At 43.4% G+C, this 19,465-nt stretch overlaps 1 protein-coding gene across 2 annotated transcripts in view; it reads left to right on the plus strand.

The window, feature by feature from the left end:
• The window catches only part of TSPAN14 (tetraspanin 14), an 89,929-nt gene extending 71,246 nt beyond the window's left edge, over positions 1-18,683 (plus strand). For both annotated transcript variants that reach the window (XM_058188859.1, XM_058188858.1), the window contains 5 exons: positions 3,905-4,075; positions 6,455-6,580; positions 9,401-9,445; positions 12,693-12,812; positions 17,847-18,683. In XM_058188859.1, the coding sequence (XP_058044842.1) occupies positions 3,905-4,075; positions 6,455-6,580; positions 9,401-9,445; positions 12,693-12,812; positions 17,847-17,924 (540 nt within the window). In that variant the 3' untranslated portion in view covers positions 17,925-18,683. The remainder of the gene's footprint in view (positions 1-3,904; positions 4,076-6,454; positions 6,581-9,400; positions 9,446-12,692; positions 12,813-17,846) is intronic.
• Positions 18,684-19,465: the final 782 nt, after the last annotated feature.

Below are 19,465 nucleotides of genomic sequence, written 5' to 3' on the forward strand. Positions count from 1 at the left end.
TCGAGACAGCACTCCGATCACTCCTTCTCCAGATGCAGGATCGGCCTGACCTTGACCGACAGGAAGAATGTTATCATGTCTAAAGACAACCCCTCTGTTAAGGGTAATCTGGGCTCACAAGCAAGGTTGTGGACTATTGAGCAGAGTACCCTATGCATGAAAACGACTGAGACTGGTTGTGGACAGTAACAGTTACTACACAGACAAACTGGGGTTTGATATTACTTTACTTTACTTTTATTTTATTTTATTTTTATTTTATTTTATAATTTAATTTCTATACCGCCCTTCTCCCGAAGGACTCAGGGCGGTTTACAGCCATGTTAAAACAACAAATACAAATAACAATTATAAAAACGAATTAAAACCAAATATTTAATGGCCAGATCAACTAAAACGGTCAAAGACCGACATAAAACCCATTTAAAATTACAATTAAAATTATACTTAGGCTAGTCCCGCACGATGAAATAATAAAGTCTTCAGTTCACATTTGAAGGTCCGGAGGCAGCTCATTCCATAGGGCCGGTGCTGCCACAGAGAAGGCCCTCCCCCTGGGGGCCGCCAACCGACATTGCTTGGTCGACGGCACCCTGAGGAGGCCCGCTCTGTGGGAGCACACAGGTTGTTGGGAGGCTATCGGTGCCAGAAGGCTGTCTCGTAAATAACCCGGTCCTAAGCCATGGAGCGCTTTAAAGGTGGTAACCAACACCTTGAATTGCACCCGGAAGGCTACCGGCAGCCAGTGCAGGCCGCGCAGGATAGGTGTTATATGGGAGCAACGCGGTGCTCCCTCTATCACCTGCACAGCCGCATTCTGGACTAGCTGGAGCCTCCTGGTGCTCTTCAAGGAGAGCCCCATGTAGAGAGCATTGCAATAGTCCAGGCGGGAAGTAACGAGGGCGTGAGTGACCGTACGCAAGGAATCCTTTTAGGGAAAAGCAAAATCATAGTCCAAGACAATCCAGGTCATACACATATAAAGCCAGTCCAGGGATATTACAAATACCAAGTCTTCTTACCAAACGTAGACTTGCACAATAAACCAGATCTTCTTTAGGTTCAGCCAAAACACAGTTCAATACACAACAGTCAGTAAATGTTGAGGAATCAGTAAATAGGCATGATCAAGCAACGATCATGCATAGAGCTCAAATATACAGTTGCAGCATAACACCCTCTACTAAATCCCCCTCTCCTACTTTCCCACACAAGAGAAGGTGGCAGCATGGAAACTTCTGGCCTAATATGGCTTCCAAAGCTGATAGTTGTCTCTGTAGGAGAAAATAAAGTACAGAATCAAACCAGGTTCCAAAGTCTGAGCACCAACTCACATACTTACATGAGAAAGTAGTTCCAGCCTTAGGGCCCGGGTACTTACGGGACCGCCTGCTGTTACCTTATGCCTCCCACCGACCCGTACGCTCACACAGAGAGGGTCTTCTCAGGGTGCCGTCCGCCAAGCAATGTCGGCTGGTGGCCCCCAGGGGAAGGGCGTTCTCTGTAGGAGCACCTACCCTCTGGAACGAACTTCCCCCTGGTTTGCATCAATTACCTGTGAATTGAAAATGCACTTGTTTATCCAAGCGGGACTGGCTTAATTTTTTTAAACTTTTGAATTTTAATAATTTTAATTGGGGTATTTTATGAATTTTATGGGTCAAATTTGACGGTTTTAAATTTTCGGCCATTTATAGAATATGTTATTTTAATTTTTGTTTTAATTTGTATATTGTACTGTTTTTTAATCTGGCTGTACACCGCCCTGAGTCCTTCGGGAGAAGGGCGGTATAAAAATCGAAATAATAAATAAATAAATAAATAAATTAGGGCAGAGAACCGGTTGTTAAATGACTTGAATCCCACCACTGCCCAAAGGTGCTTTTTCAAAAGGCAACTGGACTTTCTGCTTCTTCCCTGAAGATCTGACATTTCTCATCTTCACATCTGGAAGAAGAACTAAAGAAGCTTGAAATGTCTTCAAGGAAAAACAAAGTCCAGTTGCCTTTTGAAAAAAAACCCACCTTTGGGACAATATCAACCAAGATACGGGAGGACAAAAGCCTTAAAGAACCTTCTCCAACCTGTTCCTCTCCACGTGTGTCCCAGAATTCCTGCCCTAAATGTCAGAGATGGAGATAACATCAGTATCTCATCTTTGAGACAGCAAAGATAAATTTCACAATGTGTGTAGTTGCGTGTGAACCAGGGGAATATTTCACGAGGTAGGGAATATCAGAAAAGAGGCCTTCTTTTCGATAGGTAAGGTGACTGGCCACTCCTATGTTGCAATACTTTTCTGTTGCATTTATCCACTTATTTATTTACTGCAATTTTATATCTTGCAAATTGCTGAAAACGAAGCTTCCGCAGAGATAAAGCGTAAAATGAAGCAAAATACGAATCCTAACTGTAACAATATTGCCTCTTTGGGATCCACATTAATTGGCTGATGAACCGCTAGGTAAAAGAAACAAAAAAAAATGGCGAGCTGCTTCAATGGTCTCAGTTTCTCTTTCTGTTACCAATTCAGTTTGTCGCGTGGCTCAAATCAATCTGATATATGCTTTATTGCAGACTGCTGTTCTGCTGCTCCCATTTTTTTTCAAAGAAGCAATTTTCTCTATCTAGCTTTTCTTGTTGTCAAAGGCTGTGAATTATGGCACGATACCTTAATAGATTTTAAAGATTGCAGAACAAGCAAAGCGTGGGGTCTTAGTTGATGCCACCGTCCAGGAGGTTTTGCTGGGGTGGGGAGGTCATGGGGAGTTTTTATTTTCCTTATGAAAATAGTCAGATGCCTTTTTTTCTGCAGGAAAAGTTTTAATTTTAATTTTTAATTTAATTTTAAAATTTAAATTTAGGGTTTAGAAAATTTAGAACTCCACCGCCTTCGACAGGACCTGAGTTTAACTCATAGAATCATCTGTTACAATGTCCTTCCTGTTGAAGACTACTTCAACTTCAGTCACAACAATACACCAGCACACAATAGATTTAAGCTTAATGTGAACCGCTCCAATCTTGATTGCAGAAAATAAGACTTCAGTAACAGAGTTGTTAATGCCTGGAATGCACTACCTGACTCTGTGGTCTCTTCCCAAAATCCCCAAAACTTTAACCAAAGACTATCTACTATTGACCTCACCCCATTCCTAAGAGGTCTGTAAGGGGCGTGCATAAGAGCACCAGCATGCCTACCGTTCCTGTCCTAATGTTCCCTTTGGTTCTATCCAATTTCATATAGTTATTACATATTTATGATTATATTTATGCTTATATATCGTATAGTTATTTCATGCTTCTGCCTATATACACTGTTGTGACAAATAAATAAATAAATAAATAAATTGTTTTAAGGGTTTTCAGACTTTTTGTCTTTGGGGAAACTTTTGCATCTATAACATCCAAAGCCAAACTCAAAAATTCTCTTAAACGATCATGGGGAACAGCCAAGATTTATCACAGTTGGGAATTATCTGCACCCTCATGTAAATGGAGTAGTTGATCCTTTCCATGCGGTTGGCCAATTCCATGGAATAATCTTCCAATTAAATTGCTGATGATCTCCTAAAGATCATCTTGAATTCCCTGGAGCACCGTTGAAAACCAACTGGCTCCCAATAAAGGAGAATATTTGTAGCTCAGAGTTGAAATGAGGGATCCTTGGTGCTCTCTGAGCTTGGTGGTTTTCTTGCAGATGTTTCATGACCCAAACTAGGTAAACTAGACTGATGTTCATGATGATGACTAGCACTGATGATGTTACCTAGTTTGGGTCATGAAACATCTGCAACCAAGTTCAGAGAGCACCAAGGATCTCTCAACTGGATTTTGATGGCAGCATTCTTCCCCTTCCTAAAATTGCTTGTCTCTTTCTCCGTTCCTTCTCTCTTTGCTGTAGTTCTGTGGGACCATCGTGCTCATTTTCATTCTGGAGTTGGCCTTGGCTGTTCTGGCGTTCTTGTTCCAGGACTGGGTGAAAGACCGAGTAGAGACTTTCTTCAAAAACAACATTAAGGCCTACAGAGATGACATTGACTTACAGAACCTCATTGATTCATTGCAAAAAATGGTAAGTTGTTGAGTTAACCATGGCTGATCTACATCACATTTTGTTTTAAATTATGGAGCCAATAATGAATGCTGTCCTTCCTTCCTTCCTTCCTTCCTTCCTTCCTTTTTTCATCCATCCATCCATCCATCCATCCATCCATCCATCCATCCATCCATCCATCCATCCATTCATCCATTCATTATTTTTCCTCCAAAGATAACCCCCAAAATAAACTGAACTTCAAAGCCTTCTGTTAAGAGTCCAATATTATATTTAATTCCCAGAAACTCCACAAACGGCTTCCAATCTCTTATAAACCTGTCCAAAACCTTTGTTTCAAACCAATGCAATTAATTTCACACACACTAATAACTCATTCAATTTTGAAATCCATCCTTCCACTGTCCGTATTCCTTTTTCTTTCGAATATTTGGCAATCCTTGCAGCTGTCACCATATGCAGAAATGAGGTTCCAAACAGTTTTATCCACATTACTTAGAAAAAAGGGCCTCATTTCTAAGGAAGGAAGCACTTGATCAAGGAGAAACGGCAGGAGAGCATCTGTGTAAGTTTGCAAGTTTTCTCCTGCTGGCTTGTCTTTCCAAAACTCTTTCTTCTTCCTAACATAGAGGTGGGCAGCTCGGAGACTCCTATTTAATTTCATGTGACCTTCAACATAATTTCCAAAGCTCTTGCAAGCGATCTCTTCAGATCTCTGTTAGGAGCGATCCATGTCTTCCATAGGAGACAGTGGAATAATAATAAAAAAGATTAAATAGCCACATTTTAGTTCCCTTAACCTCTGAAGACTTTTGTCCACAGGAGCTAAGTTTAGTTCCTGGTCTTCACGGTCCCATCCATGTCATTTTCCTGGGAATAATAACCAGGAGGTACAGATAATCCTTGAGTTACGAATATCATGGAGCCTACCCATTATAGTCGTAAGTTGTGATGGTCATCAAACAGGTCAGCCACGTGATTTAAAAATCTTTATGGTGGTCATTAAGCAAACACTGTGGTGCTAAGTGAATGCTGTGGTGGTTAAGCCAAAACCCATTGTTTGCAAGAGTGCAGTTTTGCCGAAAACTGGAAGGAAGTCCAGAAACTGGAAGGAAGACAAAACCATTATAACATGGGGTCATGTGACCAGAAGACACTACAAATGACTAAAAATATGGCTATGTGCCAAGTATCTGAAGTGTGGCCATGTTATTATGGTCGCAGGGCGACTGTTGAAATTTGGATTCAGGTCATAAGTCCCATTTTCCTGGTAGGTCATAACTTGAAACAGTCACTAAGTGACTGGTTGTGTTTTACAATGGAGAAAAACAAGGTTTTACACATAGGCAAGAAAAACCAAAGGTACAAGTACAGATTACTCGAAAACTGTAACTGTGAGAGGGACCGCGGAGTCCTACTGAACAAGCACTGAAACATGAGCCAGCCTTGTGCAGAAGCAGCCAAAAAAGCTAATACAGTCCTTGGTTGTATAATCAGAGACACAGAATCAAAATCACATGCAATATTAGTATCACTTTATAAAGCCTTAGTAAGACCACACCTGAGATACTGCATCCAGTTTTGGTCACCACATTACAAAAGAGATGTTGAGACTTTGCTAAAAGTGCAAATAGAATAGAATAGAATAGAATAGAATAGAATAGAATAGAATAGAATAGAATAGAATAGAATAGAATATAATTTTTTATTGGCCAAGTATGATTGGACACACAAGGAATTTGTCTTGGTGCATATGCTCTCAGTGTACATAAAAGAAAAGATACGTTCATCAAGGTACGACAAAGAAGAGCAACTAAGATTATTAAAGGCCTGAAGATAAAAACACATGAAGAACGGTTGCAGGAATTGGGTATGGCTAGTCTAGAGAAAAGAAGGACTGGGGGGACTTGATAGCAGTCTTCCAATATTTGAAGGGCTGACAAAAGAAGAGGGGGTCCATCTATTCGCCAAACACCTGGAGGGCAGGACAAGAAGCAACTGATGGAAAATGATCAAGGAGAGATTCAACCTGGAATTAAGGCGTAACTTCCTAACAGTGAGGACAATTAACCAGTGGAACAGCTTGCCTTCAAAAGTTGCAGGTGCTTCATCACTTCAAGAAAAGCTTGGACATCCACCTATTTGAAATGGTACAAGGTCTCCTGCTTGAGCAGGGGGCTGGACTAGACGACCTCCAAGGTCCCTTCCAGCTGTATTCTGATTCATTACTTTTCCTAAGATGCTATGTTAATTTTATAGTCTAGGCTTCTGCTCTGGAATGAATAGCTGTTCTTAGAGAGTCTGATATTGCTTACTTTCTTCACGCCCCCTCTCAGCAGTTGTTGTGTATATTAGATGCTCAAATGCATTTTCTTTCTTTTGTTTCCTCCCTTGCAGAACCAGTGTTGTGGTGCTCAGAGTCCAAACGATTGGAACCTCAACATTTATTTCAACTGTAGCAGTGTGAGCAAAAGTCGGGAAAGATGCGGAGTCCCCTTTTCCTGTTGTATCCAAGATCCTGCGGTGAGCTACTTCCTGTCTCCTTGTCCCAACTTCTTCTCCAAAGCACCTGATGGCAGGAGAAGAAGCAACGGATGGAAACTAATCAAGGAGAGAAGCAACCTAGAACTAAGGAGAAATTTCCTGACAGAACAATGAATCAGTGGAACGGGTTACCTCCAGAAGTTCTAGGTGCTCCATCACTGAAAGTTTTCAAAAACAGTTTGGACAACCGTTTTTCTGGAATGGTATAGGGTTTCCTGCCTGAATCCTGTTGGACTTTCAACATTCTAATCTGAACCCTTGATCAGGCAGGAAACCCTATCCCATTTCAGACAAATGATTGTCCAATCTCTTCTTAGAATTCTTTCAGTGATGGAGCATCCACAACTTCTGGGGGCAACCTGTGCCAGTGATTCATTGCTCTCACTGTCAGGAAATTTCTCCTTAATTCTAGGTTGCTTCTCTCATTGATTAGTTTTCATCCATTGGTGGTTGTCCTGCTTTCAGGTGCTTTGGAAAATAGGTTGACCTCTCCTTTGTGACAACCCTTCAGATATTGGAGCACTGTTATCATGTCCTCCCTAGTCCTCCTTTTCATAAGACAAGACCTAACCAATTCCTGCAACCATTCTTTTCCCGAAGGCCATCACTCTGCTAAACAAATAATTCCCTCAACACTGTCAAACTATTTACTAAATCTGCACTACTATTAATCTTCTCATCGTTCCCGTCACCAATCTCTTTCCACTTACGACTGTATGACTGTAACTTTGTTGCTGGCAATCCTTATGATTTATATTGATATATTGACCATCATTTGTGTTGTAAATGTTGTACCTTGATGAAGGTATCTTTTCTTTTATGTACACTGAGAGCATATGCACCAAGACAAATTCCTTGTGTGTCCAATCACACTTGGCCAATAAAAAATTCTATTCTATTTTATATTTCATTCTCCAGTCCCCTAATCATCTTTGTTGTTCTCCTCTGCACTTTTTCTAGAGTCTCAACATCTTTTCTCTAATCAAAGAAGTCAATTTAGCTATTTTAGCAAATTCCATCTTTTCACCGACCATTCCTCTATTGTGGACAATACCAAATCTATCTTCATGCATACAGCAACTTTGTTGTGGTTATCATATATAAAAACAAAGTTCCATTACTTTTTTCCTCACTGATTGTCCATCAGTCCCAAGAGGAAGACTTCTGGCCTCAATTACATATTAATCTTTAAATCCTCTGACTCAGAGCATGTATCTAAATTTGGAATTTTACAGGTTTTTTTTACACATCCACCAAATAATGACAAAATATCCCTTCACATTGTCATATTTCAACATAAATTTGATGTACCTTTATACATTCTAGACAATGTTTCTGGTTACTCCTATCAATGGTACGTCATTTTATAAAAAATCTCTTCAAGGAGATAACATAACATAAATTTCAATTCTTTTGGCTGCAGACTTTTTCCTTATTCCATGCATATATATTACAACCAAATATTTTTTCTTTATCATACATTCTCTTACTTGTTCCTTAACTGTATTTTTTAAATCAAAAAAAATCCACAAATAACAAAATAATAAATTGAAAATCAAAGGATGCTACATCATCGTTGCCCAGGAATGCTTCACATTTTCAGCTTTGGTCTCTGGCATAAGAATTGATCATGCCACATGCATAAGGCTTGCCCACAACTGCCGGTAGCTCTTGCCACATATCTATGCTGCAAAGGGTTAGGGTTAGCGTAGGTTGCAGATGGCCACAGATGGTCAATGCAAACACCTCCCATGGCCCAACTGGGCATTGGGTAGAGATGGCATCCCGCATGTTGATTTGTTGTGACTCCAGCCCCCAAACCTGGCCCCATGCCCGAAAGTGACTCCGAGAGTGAGGGGGAAGGGCCGGTAAGGCTTACCTCGGGAGCCCCGATTCCTTTGGCTCGGCTCCAGGAGCCAGAACCAGACCAGTCGGAGGACGTAATGAGGCCATCATCCCCTGATTCCTCCCTTCCCCAGGCTACGCCTTCAGACCCAGCTGATAATAATAATAATCAAGCTTGGATCGACCCGTGCTTCAGAAGATTAGAGAGGCGGTGTCATCAAAGGGAAGGGTGGGGCAGGAGCCCCACCCCACAGGATATATAAGGAGCTTTGGGACTGCTCTCATTCCACAGGAAGCAAAAATTAGCTGAACCGTTTCAAAGAGAGCTGAAAGTCTTACTCTGTGAGTCATTTGTTTGAACTTTGACAGGCAGCTGCGATTTCTCTACCAGGACTGATAAGAGCTGTGAATCCACTGGCTGAAGGCCAGCTCGTTGCTCCGAAGTGGGGAAGGAGACAGAACACCTCCCATGGCCCAACTGAGCATTGGATAGAGATGTGCACCCCGCATGTTGATTGGTTGATTCAGCGTCCTTTTCTGTGCTTTGCTGTTTGAGTGCTCCCTAGTCAGAATGTTAACATTTGCAGATGTATGAATGCAACAACTGTGCAGCTGTCTTAAGAATGACCGACATGGATGTTCCCTCCTGTGGAGGGCCAGAGAAGCCTGCTTGACGCTTAACCTTTTAACCAGATTGATCCATTGACAGAATTGATTTCGATTAAGGGTGAAGGATTACAGAGCTTTATCCTCAGGTGTACTTTTGTTCTGGAATATTGTCAGACAGTTTTGGTCTGGTCACTGTCTGTATCCAACAATCACAGGATGGTTGCTATGTTGGAAAATTGAAGCAAAAACGGTGTCACTGAGAATCCTTGGTGGAAAGGCAAAATAAATCTCTTCCCTAAAGTGTTGTGAGAAGTTATGTCAATTCCTTTTCTTCTCTCTTTTCAGCAAAATGTGGTGAACACCCAGTGTGGCTACGATGTCAGAAATATGGTGAGTATTTCCTGATTCTCCCTTCCCTCATTCCTCACACCCTTTCTCCATCCCAGTGTTCTGTAGAACAGCAGCCCACAAACTTTTGGGCACCAGAGACCGGTTCCGTGGAGTGAGGGTTCTTCCGTGGACCAGAGGGGGCATGGTTTTGTGTGCTGCCTACGTCCCACAGATGAGGCTTTGCTTGATTGTCTGGACTGGCCTGCCATGGACTTGTTGTGTCTTGCTCGCTTTCCCCGCAGCCGGGTCCCTCTTATCTCCTGCCGAACGCTGAGGAATGTCCTGGCATGCCTCCAGGCCCCAGCCCTGGCACCATGCCCAGACAGGCCGAGCAAGATCAAGGGCCTGACGTGCTTCCAGCCCCCAGCCCTGGCTCCATGCCCAGACAAACGGAGCAACTAGACCCCGACCCCTCCCCCACAGCATGTGAGCCTGAGGAATGTGAATTACCAACAGCTGGAGCCTGGAGAGATCCTCGCTTCAGGAGAATTGATAGGCAGCGTCAGCAAAAAGAAGGGAGGGGCAGGCCTGGATAAGTGCTGAGTCATGGAGCCACACCCCATGGCCTATATAAAGGATCTGCTTTCTGGCATTCTCTGAGTCAGGCAAAGTCTCATCTGGTTGCTGAAGTCACACCTTGGATTCCTGCCTGCCTTGAGAACTTTGCTAGGACTTTGGCAAAGCTGCAGAGGCACGCCTGATACGGACTTCCCCGACCCAGCCGTCAGTGGAGGAGTGGGACACGACAGGACTGGTGCTGGTTCATGGATTGGGAATCCCTGCTGGAGGAGATAGGGGATCTTGGGGGCAAAAAAGGAATAAAGCAAATGATTAGCTGATGAAACATGTTAATTCCCATGTAGGAAAGGCGTTGATTTCAGTTTTGCAGTTCCATTTTGGTAGCCTTTCCCAAATCGTCAATGGCCACCAATCTTTCAGGCATTTGGGTTCAGCACAGACTTCAGTAGCAATAGCAATAGCACGTAGACTTATATACCACTTCACCGTGCTTTACAGCCCTCTCTAAGCGGTTTACAGAATTGGCATCTTGCTAGAGGTGGGTTTCAGCAGGTTCTGACCAGTTCTGGAGAACAGGTAGTGGAAATGTTGAGTAGTTTGGAGAACCGGTAGTAAAAATTCTGACTGTCCCCGTTCCCCATCTATTCTCTGCCTCCCAAGTCCCAGCTGATCGGGAGGACATGGGGATTTTGAAGTTATCTTCCCCTGGAGTGGGGTGGGAATGGAGATTTTACAGTATCGTTCCCCTGCCATGCCCACCAAGCCACACCCAGAGAACCGGTAGTAAAAAAATTTGAAACACACCACTGCATCTCTCCCCCAACAAGCTGGGTCCTCATTTTACCCACCTTGGAAGGATGGAAAGCTGAGTCAACCTTGAGCCCAGTGAGATTTGAACTGCCGAATTACAGGCAGCCAGCAGTCAGCAGAAGTAGCCTGCAGTACTGCATTCTAACCACTGTGCCACCATGGCTCCAAAACATGGAAGACTTCTTACCTCCATGCTGGTGTATTGTGGTTCCTTTGTGCAGCTGGTGAACTGAAGCAGCATCAGAGGCCTGTAGTGTTTTAACAGTTTTGTTCCTTGAACCTTGTGATTCTCAGAATGGGTAGATCGCCATTTTGTTCAGAGCTTTGGATGCCCTGTAAGGATCAAGCTGAATTCCAGATCGCTCCCTCCGGTGTTTAATTTTGAGAAATACACAATATCTTTTTTGTCTTGTCCCTTATGGATGAATGGGTAGCTTTTCCTCCAGGTCCTCTTTATTTATCACAGCAAGCTGGCATGGTGGGCCTAGTTCAATCCCACACCAAACTCCAATTCCTCTCAGTCTTGCTTTCTGTCTGGCAACCCCCGATTTTCCTCCTGATGTTCGGATTCTGCAGGACGGTTTCGTTGAGTCAAAAAATATTTAGGGTGATGATGTTGGTGGAGGAAAGACACGCCCCCCAGGGCTGCCCAAAGAAACGTCTGCATGAATGGTTATTTGTGTCCACATCTGTTCAGTTCAATTCAGTTCATTTCTGGCTGTCTGATAATTGTTGGTATCAGTTTGGAGGAATTTTGCTGAGTAACACATATATCCATTGCATTGATGACATTTGCTGAGCAAAGGGCCCGAATATGAGGTTTACTTGGCTGAAACTAGCTTTTCTAGGAAAATCATTGTAAGCATTTTATTAAGCAAAGCAGATCGTTTCCTGATCTTTTTTTTTTTTAATTTATATCCCGCCCTTCTCCAAAGACTCAGGGCGGCTTACATTGTGTTAGGCAATAGTCTTCATCCATTCGTATATTATATACAAAGTCAACTTTATTGCCCCCAACAATCTGGCTCCTCATTTTACCTACCTTATAAAGGATGGAAGGCTGAGTCAACCTTGGGCCTGGTGGGACTCAAACCTGCAGTAATTGTAATTGCAGGCAGCTGTGTTAATTACAGACTGCATTAGCCTGTTGAGCCACAAGAGGTTCTTGTTCTTTGAGTCTTCTTTTTATTGGAAAAAGAATATGAATGTCATCTCATTGGTTGGTTGCTTCACATCCAGGTAATACAGATAATTTTCAATTTACAGTCATTCATTTAGTGATCTTTTGAAATTGCATCACGGCTGAAAAAGGTGGCTTACAATCGGTCCTCAGACTTACAACCGTGTCAGCATCCCATGGTCACATGATCAAAATCCAGGCGATGGCAATTGGGAAATACATATGATGGTTGTAGCATGCCCGGGTCACGTGATTGGCCTTTGCAAACTTCCCAACTGTCTTCTGACAAGCAAAGTGAATGAGGGAAGCCAGATTTGCTTCACAACTTCACGTTTCCCTAAGAGCAGAGATTTGCTTAACAGCCATGGCAAAAATGGTTGTGAAATCTCACTTAAAAAGTGCCTTGCTTAACAATGAAAATTCTGGACCCAATTATGGTCATAAGTCAAGGACTATCTGTATTTTTGGCAACATCACAGAAATGGTTTGCCATTGTCTTCAGGGATTTTTCAACCAAGCAATCCACCAAGCAACCAACCAACCTACCAACCAACCAACCAACCAACCAACCAACCAACCAACCAACCAACCAACCAACCAACCAACCAACCAACCAAAATAATCTAAATAAATAAAATAAAAACTTCTCTTGTTCTGGAATTTCTTTGGTGGGTCTCCATCCAAGTACTAATCTTCCTTTGGGTCCTCCATCTCACCCATCTCCATTTCTTCTTCTAGTCTTTATCGAATTGGGAGGAACGAATCTACACAAGGGGCTGCATCGCTGCACTGGAAGCCTGGCTGCCCAGAAATATTTATATCGTTGCAGGCGTCTTTGTTGCGATTTCATTATTGCAGGTGAGTGACTACATGTTTAATTTATGCATTTCCCAACTTGCCAAGGACTGACCCTCATTCCCATCATCTGTAAGAGATGGTCTGCAACACATTTCATTACAAATGAGTTTGAGCTGAAAACTTCACGACGTGTCCCTGTTTTGTAGGTCAAATGGGCTTTGGGGGGGAATCATTTTCTAACATTATTTTGAGAATAAAAGAGGCCTTGGAAAGCGAACCTGCTGTGAAGTTTTGTCCTGAGCACAGTTTGAAGCCTGATAACGGTAGTTTGAGCACCACTACAATTTGTATATTTCTTACCAGAGGGACACCAAATTAGAGGTGTAATGATGTCATTCAAAGATGCTGAGCTTTAGCTAAAGTGGAGTGCAATGTCGAATGAGGAACTATACAGCTCTTCCTTTTTTTATATTGCCACTCTTTTGCTACCCATCAATTCTTGGCCATAGTAAAGGCCAGGCTGAAAGAACTGAGCTGCCTGTGGCTTTGGAAGACTTCCATATATTAGACTGCAAAGGCTAAAATCTTTTCTAGAGGTTATAACTCTCTGAAAATCCACAGATTTCAATTATTTCAATAACCGAAGAGGTTTCCTTTTATAGCTTCTGGGTGGCTGAGCTTTTAGTTTATATTTTTATTTTTAAATATCTCCGCTTTCCCAGACAAAAGACTGCAGAGAGTTAGTTAGCTGAATCCCGTTATTAGGAGTTACCCATCAATTGTGAAGATTTGTCATGTGGGTGAGACTAAAGTCTCTGTCTCTCTAAACCTGGGATTGCAAATCTTTGCATAGAAATTGACAAAACCATTCTATAGTTTTTTTTGAGCAATATATCCATTTATTAATGGACAGTTATTAAAACAGTGGTTTAAACACCTGTCACTTTCCTTACCTATTCCTACTTCACTTTTCATAGTTAGCTTATTTAAATGGTTCCCTCAACTGTAATAATCCACCAGATGCCCCTTTAATGTTCCTTTGTTGATAACAGAGAAGGTTTCAAGGTTTTTCTGATCTTACTAGAAGTGTTTTGAGCTCAGAATATTTCTGGTGGAATTAGAACATCCAGCTTGAGGTTTGAAAACAGGTTATTCTGAATTCTGCTTGTTTTGCACACATCTGTAACAAGGCCGGTCCAGAAGCCATCTCTCAATTCTTCAATTCTTCTTCATACCTATCACAGTCCCTCTTTTCATCTCTAAAACCTTGAGAAGAAGACAGCAGAGGAGTATGGAAACACACCACTATATCATTCAAAATTGGAGAAATACCATCGCCAGTTTCAGAAATACCAGGAGAGAGATTCAGACAGAATCTCTTTCTTTCGAACCTGGTCCCAAAGGTGCTTTTCCCCCAAAAAAGGCAATTGGACTTTCTTAGTTTTTTTTTTTCCCTTTGAAAATGTTTCACTTCTCATCCAAGAAGTTTCTTCAATTCTCAGGAAGCTTCTTGGATGAGAAGTGAAATGTTTTAAAAAGTGGGAAGTCAAATTGCCTTTTGTGTGAAAAAACAAAACACCTTTGGGACAACCATGAAGAATATCCATAGACCTTTAAAATCCGGCACCCATTACTTTCTATTTTTTAACCCAGTTGAAGTGGGGCATTTGAAAGTGGAACATTTTGAATTCAAAAACACTTTATGTGCCCTGGAACCAGAAGTGGTATTCAGCTGGTTCGCACCAGTTTGGGCAAACCGTTAGCAGAAATTTGGCGTGGTTTGCCAAACTGGTAGCGACCTCTGGCTGGCCATGCTCACAAACCGGTCACCCGGTCCCTGCTCGCTCACCCCACCCGTCCGCTCGATGCTTGCCCCGCTCCGCCCAGCCACTACTTGCAGAATCTAGCCGCGTACTTCTGTTCACCGCTGCTAGCAAAGATAAGGCCGAAGGGCACGGGCCAGTGGGTGGGCAGAGGAGGGAGAGCTGGCAGAGGGGTGATACCAGTGGCAGGTGGACTGATGCGTGCGGGGAGGGAGGGGAGCGTGTGGGAGATCACGGCACTGGATCTCTTCCCGTGTGTTTCCCCAAGCCGGCCTGGCCTGCGAGGGAAGCATGCGAGAGATCCTAGCTGCAGTTTACTCATGAGCAACATTGGCCGGGAGAGGCAGGGAGAAAGGCCAATGGTGCTCACGAGTAAACTGAGGCTCCTAAGGGGGGTCGAGCATCTCCACTCATGACATCTTCACCTGAGGGCATCACTAGCAGCCGCTTCCTGCATCAGGAGGTCTGTGCTCTTCTCGCTGCTGCTCAGCCTCCTCGATGCACGGAGGCAGGACACGGCGGTTTCTTTCGCAGCCTTCGAGCTGCGAGCGGTGAGCAGCAGAGCGAGCAAGCCAGCGATCTGCCAGCTGCCTCTGATCTGCAGTTTACTCGTGAGCACATTTACTAGTGAGCATGGTGCTCACGAGGAAATTGCAGATTAGAGGCAGCCCGCAGCTCGCGGGCAGCGAAAGAAACCGCTGCCTCCTGCCGCTGTGCACTGAGGAGGCCAAGCAGTACCAAGAAGAGCACGGACTTCCTGACGCAGGAAGCGGCTGCCAGCGATGCCCTCAGGTGAAGATGTTGCGAGTGAGGAGTCTCGATCCCCCCCTTAGGAGCTGCGAAGCGCTCACCACCCCTTCTGACGCCCACCAAGCCTCCTCCCACCACGCTTCTCTTCTCCCTCACCATAAGTGCTCGCAAGTGAGAAGACATCTGTTATTTGGGGGGAGACTGCGGGATTGCCCCCATCTGGTCTTCAGTACCAGATTGTTGGGGGCAATAAAGTTGACTTTGTATATAATATACAAATGGATGAAGACTATTGCTTAACACTGTGTAAGCCGCCCTGAGTCTTCGGAGAAGGGTGGGATATAAATTCAAATAATTAAAAAAAAAAAGTACCTGGCTCATCAGCTTCCGGACATCAGATTCCCACCACCCAGCATCAGTTCAGAGGTTCCTTCCCCCCCACCCATGGACAGAGAGAGAGAGGGAGGGAGGGAGGGAGGGAGGGAGGAGGGAGGAAAGAGAGAGACAGAGAGAGAGGAGAAAGAGAGAGAGAAAGAGAGGACAAGATATGCACACAAACACACACAGAGAGACAGAAAGATGGGAGAGAGGAGAGAGAGGAGATGAGAGAGAGAAAGAGATGAGAAAGAGAAAAAGATATGAGAGAGAAATGAGAGAAGGAGTGGAGATGACAGAGAGAGAGGGAGAAAGAGGAGAGGGAGAGAGGGAGAAAAGAGAGAGACAGAGAGAGATGCCTATTTAAAAGAAAATAGAAAAATGGCTGAGTGTTTAAGGTTGTAGACCCCTGAGTTAGGCAAACACCATGGTCGTTAAGTGAACCTTGTGGTCATTAAGACAACACATGACCTCAGTCACATGACTTTGTGGGATGTTGTAACTGGTCATAAATGTGTGTGTGTCTCTCTGTGTGTGTTTGTGCATGGCTGTCAAAACTCCAAAAACAGGTCAAGGAGCTCTGGGGAGGTTAGTCATAAATTTGAACACTTGCTAAGCAACCGGCCATTAAGCGAGGACCACTTGCATTTGGTTTGCCTTAAGGGTTCAGAGCTGTATGGAATCTAGTTTCCTTTGACCCTTGGGAGGATTACAAAAGATCCGGATGCAGGAATCCTCGTAGGGGGAACTAGGATAGTGACCACCTAGACACGCCCACCCAGTCATGACCACCAAGCCACGCCCACCAAACAAGCCACACCCACAGAACCGGTAGTAAAAAATGTGAATACCGCCACTGCCTGAAACAACATGAAATATCGATTATGTGCCATCAGGTGTGTGTTGACTTAGCAACCACATAGACAGATTTTTTACATAGCGGCCACCAAACCTTTGGGCACCAGAGACCAGTTGTGTGGAGAGAGGATGGCCCTGTGCTTGTTTCTGGCAGGCCATGGACCAGTGCTGGTCCTAGACCCCTGTTCTGCCCCTAGCTTGATCCTTCAAATCTTCTGTGGTGCACCCATCACCACTGAAATTCAGTCCATCCACCCTGTTGTTGCTGCTGCTGCTGCTGCTGCTGCTGCTGCTCCTCCTCCTCCTCCTCCTCCTCCTCCTCCTCCTCCTCCTCCTCCTCCTTCTCTTTCTCTTTCTCCTTCTCCTTCCCCTTCCCCTTCTTTTCCTTCTCTTTCTCCTTCCCCTTCCCCTTCCCCTCTTTCCTCTTCCCCTTCCCCTCCTTCCTCTTCCTCTTCTTCTTCTTCTTCTTCTTCTTCTTCTTCTTCTTCTTCTTCTTCTTCTTCCTCTTCCTTTTCCTCCTTCTCCTCTTCTTCTTCTTCTTCTTCTTCTTCTTCTTCTTCTTCTTCTTCTTCTTCTTCTTCTTCTTCTTCTTCCTCCTCCTCCTCCTCCTCTTCTTCTCCTTTTCCTTCCTTCCCCTTCCTTCCCCTTCCCCTTCCCCTTCCTTCTTCTCCTTCTCCTTCCCCTTCCTCTTCCCCTTCTTCTTCTCCTCCTCCTCCTCCTCCTCCTCCTCCTCCTCCTCCTCCTCCTCCTCCTCCTCCTCTTCTTCTCCTTCTCCTTTTCCTTCTCCTTCCCCTTCCCCTTCCCCTTCCTCTTCCCCTTCCCCTTCCCCTTCCCCTTCCCCTTCCCCTTCCCCTTCCTTCCTCCTTCCCCTTCCTCTCCTCCTCCTTCTCCTTCCCCTTCCTCTTCTCCTCCTCCTCCTCCCCCTCCCCCTCTTTCTCCTCCTCCCCCTCCTCCTCTTTCTTCTCCTTCTCCTTTTCCTTCTCCTTCCCCTTCCCCTTCTTCTTCTCCTTCTCTTTCTCCTTCTCCTTCCCCTTCTTCTTCTTCCTCCTCCTCCTCCTCCTCCTCCTCCTCCTCCTCCTCCTCTTCTTCCTCCTCCTCCCACCTTTCCAAGCATCAGAGCCTTCTCCAGAGAACTAGGTCTTTGCCTGGTCATTTGTGCCTTGTGGACATGAAAGAGCCAACAAGATAATATTGGTTTCTGTTGTTATTTGGGGAAATCTGTGAAATCAGTTATCTACTCTAAATTGGACTTCTCTTTCTCTCTCTCCCCCCACCCATTTTTCATTAGATATTTGGGATTTTCCTGGCTAAGACGCTGATTTCTGATATTGATGCAGTGAAGTCCGGCTTTTATTTCCCAAGATAAAAACTATCCACAAAGACCAATTGATCTTCATTCTTTGTACCACGATTGTAAAGGGAAACGAAAGGAAGCCGGAGGCTTAGAAAACATTGAATTCATCTAGAAGTTAAAACCACTATATGTCTTTGGTTAAAATACTGGATGGCCTCCTGCTCTAATTTTTGTGAATTGTTTTTCAACATTGTTTTGTTTGAAGGAGACACATTCACCTCCAGCCTTCCTCTGCGTGCTGCTGGGTGAAGACCAGGGCGTGCAACATCAACCTCCTTTTACTGATGTCCGTATCAGAACCACTGTCTCTATTTTCTTTTTTCCTCCTTCCTTTTTCTTTACAATATTTTGAAGTTAGAATGTTACATTCCAAATGTTGATCAGTGCCTAGGAAAAAAAAAAGAAGTCACACGATGCCAAATAATTATATCTTAAGGGTGGGGAGATGGGAGAGGAAGGCTGTAAGATTATGCCGATATTGAAAACACGTTCAGGGAATGTTGTGCATGTTGACAAATGAGTTTTTACATGGAAGCCATGTTTGTAGAGTTGTATGGATGGGTGGGACGAAGGATTCCTGCTCTTCCTTAACCCTTTGGTTGGACCTCATGGGCTTTTTCCTCCTGTGGAACAGATCTAATGAATCCATTTGAGAATCTACGAGATCTGGAGAGGACACTGGCTTTGATTCAAAAGGAACTCTCATCAGATTGAAAATCTTTACCTAAGTGGATTTATAAAAACAAACAAACAAATGCTCTTCTTTTCATTCTCTGGTGTCGAGACTGGATTCTAATGTCATTTCTTTATTTTAGACTTTTGTAAAATTGGTCTTGTTATTTATAGAGGTTTGGAAAAGAGAATGTGTTGTTCTGCAAGCATTGCAGGAAGTGGTTACACGTGATACAAAATCACATTTGCTGACCCTCATTGCTAAATTTGATGAAGTATAGTTCAAAAAAAAAAGTCACACATAAATCTAAAATATGTTCTATTTCCCTCCCTCTCTATGGTAGCATTTAAAACTGGTTTTCCTTAATATTAAGGAAGAATTGAAGGCATTTAAACATTCAAATGCGTTGACAGGAGAAAACAACACGGAATTCCTTATGTATAATCCACTTTTCTTCTGTGGACAGTTGGAATACTTAAACTTATTGGACAATAGCTCCACCTGAAGAAAGGGTCTACAACACATCTTTGGAGTTTGGAACACATAAACCATGCATGATGTCTTCAACGGCTTGTTTAATCTCCTATTTAGAATAGAATAGAATAGAATAGAATGGAATGGAATAGAATAGAATAGAATAGAATGAGAGCATATGCACTAAGACAAATTCCTTGTGTGTCCAATCACACTTGGCCAATAAAGAATTCTATTCTATTCTATTCTATTCTATTCTATTCTATTCTATTCTATTCTATTCTATTCTATTCTATTCTATTCTATTTCTTTTATGTACACTGAGAGCGTATGCACCAAGACAAATTCCTTGTGTGTCCACTCACACTTGGCCAATACAAAATTCTATTCTATTCTATTCTATTCT

The sequence above is a fragment of the Ahaetulla prasina genome, chromosome 6, assembly GCF_028640845.1.
Source record: "Ahaetulla prasina isolate Xishuangbanna chromosome 6, ASM2864084v1, whole genome shotgun sequence".
NCBI lineage: Eukaryota > Metazoa > Chordata > Lepidosauria > Squamata > Colubridae > Ahaetulla > Ahaetulla prasina.